At 24.7% G+C, this 13,359-nt stretch overlaps 3 protein-coding genes across 3 annotated transcripts; 2 read left to right on the top strand and 1 right to left on the bottom strand.

Moving 5' to 3' along the window:
• Nucleotides 1–1,396: 1,396 nt before the first annotated feature.
• On the top strand, nucleotides 1,397–4,744 carry LOC112680526 (protein SGT1 homolog). Its single transcript, XM_025550630.1, has 2 exons — nucleotides 1,397–1,630; nucleotides 4,090–4,744. The coding sequence occupies exon 2, from the start codon at nucleotides 4,105–4,107 to the stop codon at nucleotides 4,675–4,677; it is 573 nt and encodes a 190-aa protein (XP_025406415.1). The 5' UTR covers nucleotides 1,397–1,630; nucleotides 4,090–4,104; the 3' UTR covers nucleotides 4,678–4,744.
• A 2,585-nt stretch (nucleotides 4,745–7,329) lies between these two features.
• On the bottom strand, nucleotides 7,330–8,433 carry LOC112680562 (60S ribosomal protein L10a). Its single transcript, XM_025550690.1, has 4 exons — nucleotides 8,339–8,433; nucleotides 8,005–8,265; nucleotides 7,614–7,862; nucleotides 7,330–7,551 (listed from the first exon to the last, which is right to left on the bottom strand). The coding sequence occupies exons 2-4, from the start codon at nucleotides 8,236–8,238 to the stop codon at nucleotides 7,381–7,383; spliced, it is 654 nt and encodes a 217-aa protein (XP_025406475.1). The 5' UTR covers nucleotides 8,239–8,265; nucleotides 8,339–8,433; the 3' UTR covers nucleotides 7,330–7,380.
• A 117-nt stretch (nucleotides 8,434–8,550) lies between these two features.
• Nucleotides 8,551–13,344, top strand: LOC112680561 (protein fuzzy). Its single transcript, XM_025550689.1, has 9 exons — nucleotides 8,551–8,792; nucleotides 9,186–9,307; nucleotides 9,451–9,592; nucleotides 9,680–9,793; nucleotides 9,881–10,084; nucleotides 11,733–11,899; nucleotides 12,003–12,118; nucleotides 12,955–13,072; nucleotides 13,252–13,344. The coding sequence occupies exons 1-9, from the start codon at nucleotides 8,718–8,720 to the stop codon at nucleotides 13,301–13,303; spliced, it is 1,110 nt and encodes a 369-aa protein (XP_025406474.1). The 5' UTR covers nucleotides 8,551–8,717; the 3' UTR covers nucleotides 13,304–13,344.
• The last annotated feature ends 15 nt before the right edge of the window (nucleotides 13,345–13,359 follow it).

Raw genomic sequence — 13,359 nt, forward strand, 5'->3', positions numbered from 1 at the left:
AATGAATAGGGCAGAGGACTTGTAGCTCTAAAAATTCACCAAATATGCATTAAAAATATGCACTTAAATACACAAAATATGTATTTTTTAACAAAAAATAAGAATTTTTCTATAGATACTTATTATTATGAATACATTTTATTTACAACTTTATTTCACAACTTACAAATTACAATTAAACAATTGGGTTTATTTCATGGGTTTTTTTATCTGGATACTTATTTTAGGCATTTTTTATAATAAATAGTTAAAATAACGTGTTTGGGCTGTCAACCGTTGAGAAACACAGCAATTACTGAAATATGAAAAACACCATTGTTAAAGATTTTTATTTTTAACATGGATATGTTTTAATGTTGGGGGTTTCCGAAAATTTGTAATGACTGAGAATGTTGTTTATGAGATAGTTTAAAATTTTATGTTTATAAAATATGTTTATTTTTTTAAGAAAATATAAGGTGAATTTTGAGTGACTAATAAAAAAAATGTTTATTACAATGTAGCTTTTATACTTTTAAAAGATTATAAATTATTAAAAAAATTGAGTTTCTTATTTCTCTGATGGTGTAAAGAGTCGAGAAGTCTTATAGTGTTAAAGTAATTTTTTTGTAATAGTGTTTTCTCCTTCCCTTCCCCCCAAAAATCAAATACATAATCGGCCCCCTCTGAAATAAAAACCTACATACGCCACTAATTAAAGATAGTAAAACATTAATTTATTTTCTTATCTTATAGGCTATAAGTTATAATAATAGAAATTTAATTAAATAAATACTTTTTTATTATTTGATTTTACTATTAAATTGTATTATTTGTATATTTAATACTTAACAGAACTTATTTATAAAAACATAAAATTGTATCTCAAATATAATGTACTGTAGTTTGGGGTGAATAGGAACAATTTTAACGGTTTTTTATAGATTATGAGCTCATTTTTTATGGTATCGATATCACGAAAATTGTTGTATAAAGATCACATATATAGAAATATATAATATACCAAAAATAAAGTATATAAGGTTCGCGTAATAATGATTGTCATAAACCGAGGAGGAGTCAGTATTTCCCAACTTTAAATAAACTGTGAATGTGTATTGAAAAGAAAATATTATCTGATTTCTGAGTACATAATAGTAAGTAAATATCAACTATTTACCGATTTTACCACTTAATCATCAGACAAAGAATTGCCGACTTTTTAAAATTTCTTGGATTGGGGAATTTGCCATAGTCTGCCCCCCCCCCCCAAATGACGTCTCTGATTGTTGAGCCAAATTTTTATAAAGGCTAAATAAAAAAAATTAATAAATAAAAAAAACTATTCTGTGATAAAACAACAAAAAGCTGCTGAGTTGTTATCATGATTCACGATACTTCTTAGCTGTTATCTCTGGCTTTTGTTTATTTTTAATATTCTAGAAGTTTCTATTTTCATTTAGAGTAATGTAATGATTATTAACTATTCACATTTATTTGACGGTTTCACCACATGTAAATATTTAATATTAAAGTATTCTTTCAACTGCATTTGAGTTCCGTAGATTCCTAGCGTGTACATTTGAAATTAAATAACAGTTGCAGTCGAAACAGTTCTTCAATTTCATTTGATCTGTCTACAAATATAGTTGTAAGAATTAATAATGTATTATAAATATTTAAGAATTAATATGATCATTACTGTTTTATAAAAATGTTTCAAATTTAAATTTTGTTGTTAAATTTGCATTAAACATAATATTTCTTCATTCTAGAAATATTTATCACTAACCATTATATAAAAATAATTAAATTAACGAAAACTGTAGTGACTAAATTTTCAGTGAAAAAAAAAATTCTTGGCAAGCCAAGAACTTAAACTTTTTCTTTTAAGTTAATAGAATATTATATTTTATTGTAAATACATATTAATATAGGTACAGGTATAAATTTAATTATTTTTTTGGGAATGTCTACTGGTTGGTGTCTCTTGTACAAATATTATATTTAAAAATTATGATTTATACTGGCATTAATTAAAGACTATTAAAAACGCGTTCGAGTTATTATTCATATTAATACGACTCAATAGTTATAAATGAAAAGAAAATATAATTATCTTTTTTTTTTTTTTTAATGTAAGTATTGTTTTTGTTTATTTTTTTCACAAAGAACATCAATATTAAGTCCTAATTTGATAGAATTTATCTGAAGAACAATATGGAGATGTTTATTTATTTGAAACCAAGTTTTGCTTTTATTAATTTTCATAGTTGAAAATACTTGCTCAAAAATATAAGTTGAAGAAAATTATTTTATACCAAATTTCATAGTTAAAATGCAATTTAATAATTACTAATTAACTAATAAATTATTTATTCTATTTGTGTATCACTATATATAATATATATAATATTAGTTATGTTGTTAAGAAAAACCATTTAACTATTTATTTCATTAATTATATTCAATACTATGTCACTAAGACTTATTTTTTAGCTTAAGTCATAAATAACTAAATTCCAAAGTATATCAATGTTCTTTTTTGTTCTTCTCCTTCGCCTTTCTTCCATCCATTTGGGATTGACCTCTCTTGTCCTAAACCAGCGGTTCTTAACCATAGGGTCGCGACCCAATTTTGGGTCGCCAATAATTTTAAATAGGTCGGATAAAAATTTAAAACTTTAGTATAATATTTTTATTTTTAAGTCTTATAAATAATAAATGAAACCTCATGTACGTTGGTTATCACGGAGAAAAATTTTAACGAGATTTTTTGAATTAAGAACTGAAATAGAAGTATTTTTAAGAGAAAAAAATTCACTGTTATCCATCCATTTTCAAGATATAATTTGGTTGACAAAAGTTGCGTATCTATCAGATATTTTTTCGTTATTAAATGAGTTAAATTTGAGTATGCAAAGGCCATTAACTAATATTTTTACATGTTGTAATAAAGATATTAATTACAATCAAAACCAAATCAAGAAACAAGCTTGATGTCGAACCCACGATGCGTATTTCACTTACTTAACTCCATAGAAGAACTCTAAATTGATTCATTGGTAAAGCAACATCAAGACCAAGGAAGTCATTAAATTAAAAATTATTTAAAAAACAATACAATATTATTAAAAGAAATGTTTATTTTTAAATATAATGTAATTAATATTATGACTTGTTATGAATACAAGTAATATGAGAAAAAATGTTATTCAATTAAGAATACCAAATAGTTATTTTTTATTCTGCCATTGAATATTATTTATAAAAAGGTCGCAGGAAAAATTTGGTAAATATTTTGGGTCGCCACTACACAAAGGTTAAGAACCGATGTCCTAAACTTCCACTCATTTTGATTTTCTACATATCCTATGCATACACCAACGGCCCTCATATTATTCTCAATCGTATTCAACGATATCTTTTTTGGTTTTCCTCATCCTCTTTTCCCTTCAACATTTAATAACAACAGCTCTTACTGCATTTGATTCCTCTTGTCTCATCACATGCCCAAACCATCTTAGTTGATTTTCTCTCATCTTATCCACTATAGAAGCTACACCAATACTACCTCTCACATATTCATTCCTTATTCTATCTTGTCACTCCATTTATCCAATTATCCATTCTCATTTTCGTAACACTCATACTCTGTTCTATTTTGCTGTCAACCATCCAACAATGAACCATATAGTGTAGTTGGGCTCCCTACATTCCTGTAAAATTTAAAAAATTTCATTGGAATTCTGTTATAGAATAAAATGCCAGACGTTTCTCTCCATTTCATTCAACCGTACTTAATCCTATGTTTTGATAACTCATCAGCTTTATTCTTCTCAAGTATATCAATATTAGTTATATAATTTTTGATAAAGTATTACAAAATGTATAGTACTTATTAAATTCTATGGAAAAGATTATAATTACATTTTAATAATTTCTAATTAATATAAAAAATTAATAAGAGTATTAATAAGTATTATTTATTTTGTAATTTTGTGTACTTAGTTATTTTATAAATTGATAATTATTTTCTATTTGGTCAAATTTCAATTATTAAACACCTAAGACCATGAACTTACTTTTTATTAATATTTTTGTTTTCAGAAATTAAAATTCATTATGGCCTGTAGTGTAAATGAAGAAAATAAAGCTGTTATAAAAAGAGATTGGTATCAATCTCAGACTCATGTGATTATTAATATTTTGGGTAAACATTCATCTAAAGAAGATTGTTTTATAACATTTGATAAAGATGAATTAACTGTACAAGCCAAATTTGCCACGGGACAACCATATACACTAAATTTAAAACTTAGTAAACAAATTATTCCTGAGCTTAGTAGCTATAAATTTTTATCATCAAAACTAGAAGTATTTCTTGCTAAAACTGTAGCAGAAAGATGGGATGTATTGGAAAAAGCTGTAGTCAAGACATCTCAAAGCTCCACTGGGCAAGGACGTAACTGGGATAAACTAGTCAGAGATATGACAAAGGATGAAGATGATAGTGACGTTAACACACTTTTTAAGAAAATTTATTCAGAAGGTAATGATGAAGTACGTAAGGCCATGAACAAATCATTTATGGAATCTGGAGGTACTGTTTTAAGTACCAACTGGGAAGATGTTTGTAAGGACAAAGTAGAAATTAAACCCCCAGAAGGTATGGAATGGAAAAAATGGGATGAATAATTTTTTCTTTTTTTCTACAAATTGTATAATTAAATTATAATGTAATTTATAATTTTTAAGTTTTGATTTTCTCTCAAAATATTATAAATATTGAATCACTTTTATAAATGTATCTTAAAATGATTGTATAGTATACATATTATAAAATCATTTTTAAATGAACGAATATTATTATTTTTTATAATATTCACTTTTAATGAAATATGCTTTTAACCACACATTTCCTTAACATAATTTTAAATTAAAAATTTATTATAAAACCTAGTTGAAATTATGTAATATTTTTTTTTTTAATATTTATCATATACCTATGTATTGAAAATATAATATTCATGTGTATTTTGATTCTGAGCAGATTGAGGAAAATATTGGTTTCACCATTCACCATGATGTGGAATTTTTTTTGCAGATACCCATGTGATTTTGACCATCAACTTGTTTTAATTTTCTTTTTTAATAAAAAACTGTCTATTTGTGCATTTTTTTTTAAATTTTATCTATTTTTTTCTAAATAATTTAGAAAAACTAACAACAAATGCTATAAAGTGGCAACATTTTTGCAATACTGATATTCAACAAAATCAAATTTATTGATGAGAAGAGGTTTAAGCCTTCCACAAATCTGTTATGATTAAAATGAAAATCCCTCTCTTCATATAGGTAGCTAAATTTACGAAAAAATTTTCAAGTGAGAGGTAGGTGTAAGATGTGCAGTGAAACACAAGCTGAAGCAAAGCCATTTAATTCAAAATCATGGACATTTTTTAGAACTTTTATTATTATTGATTACTATAGCATACCAAAAAATCCATTAATTCAATATGATAAAAATAATAAGTCTTAGGTTACTAGGTTACGTTTATGTCAAAACATTTTATTAATGATTAAATAATTAAGCCCATTGGTTTAAATTAAAAATAATATATATTATTAAAGAAATTCATTGTTAATATTTCTTTACAATGATCAACAGTTATCAGATACAAATGTAATGAATCAACTTAGTAACAATACACTAATATAAACGGCTCTATACAATAAAAATTAATTACTTGTTTGGGAGGATTCTAGTGAAATAGCATTATAAAACTTATTGGAAAAAGTATTCTTGTCATTGAAGCTTTAATTCGAAAATATGATTTCCTGTGTATTCAAAGGTGCAGCATATTTGAATGATATGTACATACAATAGATTTCAATCATTTTAAAGAGAAAAATCAAAATATTATTTGTACTCATTGCATGACACATGTCTTAAAATTCGTGATTTTACAATAATATGTTTAGTTAATCTTTTTAAATTAGATGAGCAATCTGCAGTTTTTCTTTTTGAATCTTATAAGAGAATGAATTGTTAGAAGAGTGTAGGGTCTAATAAATTAGGTTATAATAAGCTGTATAAAATTAAAATAATTGGTGCAACTCTTTGGTTGAATGATAAAGATATGGTAGTTCAACTATTTATATGCATAAGTTTTCAATCTTAGAAAATAATACTATTAATAATTGAAAATTTGTTACATTTCTTCAATTTTTAATTGGGATCATACAAGGAAACTTAAACAATTTTACAAAGTTTGTTAGCTAAATTATTATAAGAAAAGTTTTCAAATATTGAAACTATTTTTATGGCTTCACTAATTTTAGTTATATTTTGTGTATATATTTTTTTAAAGCAATTAATTCAACTATGCACAAGCTTAGTCAATGGTTACCATTTTAAAAAATGAAGAAACAACAAAATTGATTCTTTGTATTAATTTTTTTTAATATTTTAAAGAAAAACTCAATGGTTTTCTTCAAAATAACTAGAAATAGACATCCATGAAAATTTTGAAGAAAAATAAAATATTTTAACAATTATTCTGATAAGAATTATGATGACAAAATATTAATCCTATCCAGCGCCATAAAATAATATTTTTTTCGATTCTTGATTGCATACTTAATAGCATCCAAAAAAATTTGTCAAGATTGTGAGCTTAAAGAATATATTGATGATGCTTTAATTAAAAGAACAGTAACCTGACATCAACAGGAGAAACTGTAATTGAACTAAAACAATTTGCTTCTCATTATTATATTAGTATTGTTCCAAAAAAATTAATATTATATTTTAACTTTTACATAACAGGTAATATGAATATTTCAACAAATTTGTTGATGAATAATGTCATAGATATAGGTTAATTTATATTCTCTAAATATAACAAATATGATATTTTGTCTTAAAAAATACAAATATATTTTCAACATTTTTTAAAAAAAATATTATTATAATTTGTTTGATTTTATCAATTACTGTTATTATTAATTTGATTTACAATAGATTTTTTAAAAAATCACCAATTTTAACCATAAGGTGGATTACCCCTAATATCTAGTGATTAATTTTTATAATAACCCAGGATATGAAAATTCCATTACGAATATTATATTTATTGATCAATATTATCAAATTTTTTATTTTTTAGAAATTGGTTAGAAAATTTAATTTAAGAGGAAATAATTAAATTGATAATTACAAAAAACATAATATTTAATGACAAATACCCTTGTCATTAATATAAAAATTAGTTTTCTAATAGATTATCATGACCAGAAATAAGATATAACAAGGACTTTTTAATTTCAATTAAAAAAATTGTAAAACAGTGTTTATAATGTGGTCTTTATTTAAAATATAATAAATTGAATTACACATTAGTACAAACGTTGTGGTGGACCCATTGTTGACTTGATGTGCAGTGACCTAACATTTTGCCAGTGTTTCTTCAACAACGAAACTAAGAAATTAATAGAAAGATGAATGTTCTGGGCCAATTCTTCGGATTTCATATCAACATGTCCAACAGCAACACACAAACATAATACCTAAAATTGAATTAAACAATGTTTAGAAATTAAAAAAAGAAACAATAACAAAAAAAATCAACCTTCTTCATTTGGAATTTAATGGTAGCTTTTACTTCATCAATTTTCATGTTCATTGACTCTTGATGGGATAAAAGACCAGGAAACTTGCCAGCTTTGTTTAAACCCGGTCCCAACAAACGTGGAATCTGTTTAATAAGGGCCTCACTAGCCAAAAAAGCATCATATCTTTTAGCCAATTTCTTAACTAACTTTTTGTTTTTGTTAAGCTTTTTCAAAGCTTCAACATCCATGAATGGTACTTTGGCAACCTATAATAAATACATAGAGTTCAAAATTTTACAAAAAAAAATATCACATGGCATCCAGTTAACAAATTAACTAGTTAAAAAATATTTAAATCTTTAACAGCTATACATTTTATTTGTTTAACATATAAACTAAAGTGTTTACCTCGGCTTCATCACAATGCTGTTGATCACCAAGAATGCAAACCTTCATCTTGGGCCTAGGGATGTGCTTCAGTTTAATAGTACCTGAGAAACGCTTATCCTTTTGGGGGTCATAGTTCTTTAGACCAATTTGCAATTCAACGGTTTGCAAAAAGTTTTTCTTGTTGGTTTTAGCTTGCAACAAAACCGCGTTGACGGCTTCGTACAAGGTATCCTTAGATACTTTCGAAGACATGTTGTGTGCGCCAACAAAGAACAGTGACTAGAAAATAATTAAAAAAATGTTTATTTGAATATGAAAGACGAAAACCACATTAATAAGTAAAAAAACTTACCGAAAAGACACGAGTGAAAAAATGAACAGGATACAACTCTGAAAAATAAATTATAGGTTATGTTGCATCTACAATTTATTATAACTACCAACCAACAGGCGGCCGACTTTTTCTACAACTCAAACACTGCACAATGGTCATGAGTGGTGTACATTTATTGGACCGTGGTTACTATTGTTAATTTAGTATCTAGCTATGTTTAATGATATTAAAAATGATACTAAATCAAAACAAAATATTTTTTTTTCTAACAAAATCATTTTATTATATATTCATATGAAATGTAAGATTATAACTATTCATATTGCTTCTTATTTGTGAAAATATAAATACAAGCAATATTCTTATACTTTCATACTACCTATGATATTTAAAAAAAATGTTTGATGTAGTGTGTACTACGGTAAATGGAGGAATTCCGATATTTTACCGAAAAAATAGTAAAACAGACTCAGTAAGTGAATTAAGACTTTAGTGCTCACTTATTACCCTATACATTTAATGTTATGTGATATTTTATGAAATAGGAAGAAGAGAATATTTCATATTATTATATATAATTTATACATAAAACATCAATAAAATAAAAAAATAAATTTAATTATTTTATTCAATTTTAAAGTAATCCTATTAAAAATTCAACTGTATGAATTTTGTATACAAAAAAAACCTTATTTTATAAATATTTTATATTGTTTTTGTAAGTTCAGAATTTTTTAATAACAATCTACAATAAAAAAAAAAATTGATTGTTTTGATGATTTAGTCAATTTAAATTTATATATATAAATTAAAAAAATAACGTTTTACAGATTTTATTTAATTTTGAACATTCTAACATTTATAGGTACCTTTTACAACTTTTTCAACATTGAATGCAGTTATAACATTTGCAGATATACAAAATGTTAAATTTAAAGCGATTCATACAGATAAACACTCGTTTATTTGGCATGGAATTGGTGATAGGTATGTTTTATTATACTTTTCGTTTTAAATATTTTTCCAAACCAAATTATTGTATTTGCTTAGTATTAGGAGTATATAATACACTTTTTTAATTTACCTATATAATATAATATATTAATATTATTTATACTTCTATTGTGTAGTTTAATTGTGGCAGGCATTGGTGATTTGAATGATTCAACAATAAAAACTGGTTTAGAACTAATAGCAACTCTGATAAAAATGATAATCGGAGATGAAAATATTCACCATAAAAATGCAGATAGAATAAAACGGGAAATAAAAGTTTGTTCATGAATTACATTTCAATTTTTTTGACTTTATATTAATAATTATTATATTTTTACTTGAAATTTAATATTTATTGTTTAGCCTTGTCTACCAATTATTGACTACATATTGAAGAACTTATCATTATGTATAATAGAAAAAAGTTTAATAAATTTTATAGAAACTCAATCAATGAAAGACAATAAAGTGATACATGTAAACTGTTTTAATTTTAATATATTTACATCCTAGTAATCTAAGAAAACTAAAAAGTGATTAATAATTTCTGATTTTAATTTATAGAATTGTTTATCAAATTGGTCAGAAACTATTTGTAGTGATTTATGCTGGATTATTGTGGATAAGAAATTATGTGTTGCGACAAAGGATTGGTGGGATTTACATATTAGTGATAGAAAATTATTAATAACAATCATTTTAGCTACTTGTTATGATAAAAATACATCAGCTGATATACCAATTTTCTTACCTCATTCAAGTACTAAGGTAAATTATTTACTAATAAATATATGTATGCCATTGCTTGTTATGTAAAACTTATCTGGAGAAAAATACTTATTTTTTAAAAATAAGGAATAATTTTTAAATTTAGTTAATATAATATGTAGGCTTAGGGATTTATAGCTCTAAAAATACACAAACATGCATGCAAATATGCTTCTAAAATCATTAAAATAAGCATTATAATACGCATTTATAGGCATTAAAAAAAATAAATAAATAAATAACCACACAGTACACAAAATAAAACGTGTCCATCGGATGTAAATGTATCTTTAAACATCAAAACAAAACTTTATAGTCGGCTACTCGTAGACTGCTGTACTTTCGACATTACATAAAGTTACAAAATATACACATATACGACGTTGTGTAATTGCGAGTCGCAAAAACATCAACGGATAATAATCGACTGAACACTAAACAAATAATCTATTTTTCTATATCGATTATTATCTTTAACGACATGCGGTCGATGTCCATCGGGTTATATGGTTAATAAGGGCTTATAGTATTATTTATACTTTCACAATAATTATAATGAAATATGAGAGGTAGTTTGCACATAGCATATTACTGGAAATTATTATTATTATATATTATTAAATCCTCTTAGTACAATTTTTTTTTTCGATCGGTTGAAATATGTAAGTATAGTTTTTAATTTTAAATTTGGAAAATTTGTCAAAATATATAAGCATAAAAATTTTAAAATATTCACTCTCCTGCAATATCTATCAAATATGCAAAAATATGCACATTCAAATTTTAGATCTGATATGACATCGAGAAACGAATTTATTTCGCACTCAACTATATTTAACAATAATTAAAAAAAAGTATGCAGATGCTTAGGGTTGCCATAAGTCCCGGAAAACCGAGATTGTCACCGGTTTTGGACTTCGCGTCCCGGTGTCCCGAAAAATGGTTTCGGGACGTCCATATGTCCCGGCTTAGACGTTTAGAGGAAATGTATTTTTTTTATTTTTAATTTCGACTATTTTATCTCAAAATACAGTTTTAATCGTAATCGATTACACAATACAATATATAATAATTTACACATATTATATATAATATATTTTATTTTACAAAATTTTTTTTAAATATATTACCGGCCATTAATGGTCCTCTTCAGTGGCGTATACATAACTTTTGTATATGGGGGATTATTTACAAACAAATCGTTATTTTTATTTTATCATAATTTTTATTTTTTTACGTTTTTAACGCCCTTACTCTAAGAACATTATTTTATAACAATTTAAAAAATGCCTAGGGGAGATCTGACCTCCACATCTCCCTTTTGTATACGCCACTTGTCCTTTCAATATATTAAAAGTTATATAAAAAGTATAGTACTCAATATTGTGTTTGTGTTGTCCTGGTTTTGCTTTATAAATGTATGGCGACCCTATAAATGCTAGAAATCCCTAAGCCTATTAATATGTTTATTGAAAATTCTTTAGTTGTTTAAAATACTAATATTTTTTAATTGAATTATTATATTTCTTTTTCTGCTGTTTAATATAAGAATTTTTTGTTACTTTATTACTTTTTTTTTTTTTTTTTTTATCTAAGTCAAGTCAATAAAATATGTTAAATAAATTTGATAATTTTTATTCGTTTTCAGGTACTTTTAAGACTTGTATGTTGCATGATTGTACAAGGAGTATGGACAGCAGCTATTTGTGGACCTACACCAAATTTAGATGATATTGAAATCAGTGCTGCTAAAAGTTTTAGAACAATTGTTAATTATTTCCGTCCTAATTATACTAAATTTGAATTAACATCTGGGTAAATTATAATAATTATTATATTTTTTCAATATGAGATGTGTTATATATCACATTGCTTCTTAAACAGTGTACTAAGTTTTTTGCTTACTTTTTTATTTTAGATGTATTGTTATAAATACAAATAATTTCACTTTTATGCAAAATTATTACTCAAATAATGATGTCCAAAATGGAATTATACTGTTCTACAATAAAATTGCAGCACGTCTTATGAATGGTATAAATTATATACTATTAATCAAACATGAATTAAATATTTGTTTTATTTATTTTCATAGTACTTTAATCAAATCTTGTACAAAAGTATATTTTGATTTTCCTAAAAAATATTTCAAAAACAAATTTTCTTGAAAACTATATGTATTCCTTTTACATCATAGGCATACTTAGGGGATATGCAGGGTATGCAACTACATACCCTAAACATAGAGCCTTCTTTCTAAAATTAATAAAATTAATTTAAAAAAATAAATAAAAATTATGACATATTTGGTCTTATGTATATTATGTGTAATTTATTTATTATTGTATTACATTATAATTTTCATTATATTTTTATATTCAGTCCCAGACAGTGCAATTTATTTTTGAAACATAAATCATATGCTAGAATAATGATTTAATGTGTTAATAAAATTAAGAATTATAATAATTCAAGCGAGATTAAATAGCTATCAACTACAGAACAAGAAATGGCTTTAAATTAAAATCTCAAAAACATTATTGGTGATATTAAGAACTCAACTGTACGCAAATTAATTTTGTTTACCAAATTTATTTTGTTTTTCATTTAAGTATATAATTACGTTTTTATTTATTTTAAATTTGAATTATGAAGACAGTTATAACGATTAAGAAATGGCTATTCAGTCACTTTTTTCAGGAAAAAAAAATTAAAATTTTAAATTAAATAGTTAATAAGACCAGAATTTCGAATGTTTAAATTTACTTTCAGTTTTAGGCGGGGGTAGGCAGTGGCAGCCATTTGCATACCCTAAAAAATAGGTCTGTGCACCCTTATGTTATACATTATATATACAATATAATTTTTAGATGATATGGCAAAGGAAGTATCAAGTATGGGGAAAAATCATAATTATTATGCTATACAATCAAATGGCATCACATTATGTTTAGCATATCCAAATAAACATAATATGGTAACAATTAGGTAAATATTTTATTCAATGTTAGTCAAACATATTTTACGTGAGTAATTACAAATAATTTTATGTATTGCTAATATAAAATAATATTTTCATGTTAAATGGGATTCATATAAATTCCAATCATTGTTTTAAAAGAAAATGTTATTTATATATTTTTTTTTGTTGTTGTGTTATTAAACAGATATTATGCCAAACAATCATTTCAACAATTTTTAACAGATATCAATATTTGAAAATAATCAAAATAAATATATGGTATTAATACATTTTTATTTAAGACCTATTAATA

The sequence above is a fragment of the Sipha flava genome, unplaced genomic scaffold (assembly GCF_003268045.1).
Source record: "Sipha flava isolate LNK unplaced genomic scaffold, YSA_version1 177_pilon_pilon, whole genome shotgun sequence".
NCBI classification, from domain to species: Eukaryota; Metazoa; Arthropoda; class Insecta; order Hemiptera; family Aphididae; genus Sipha; species Sipha flava.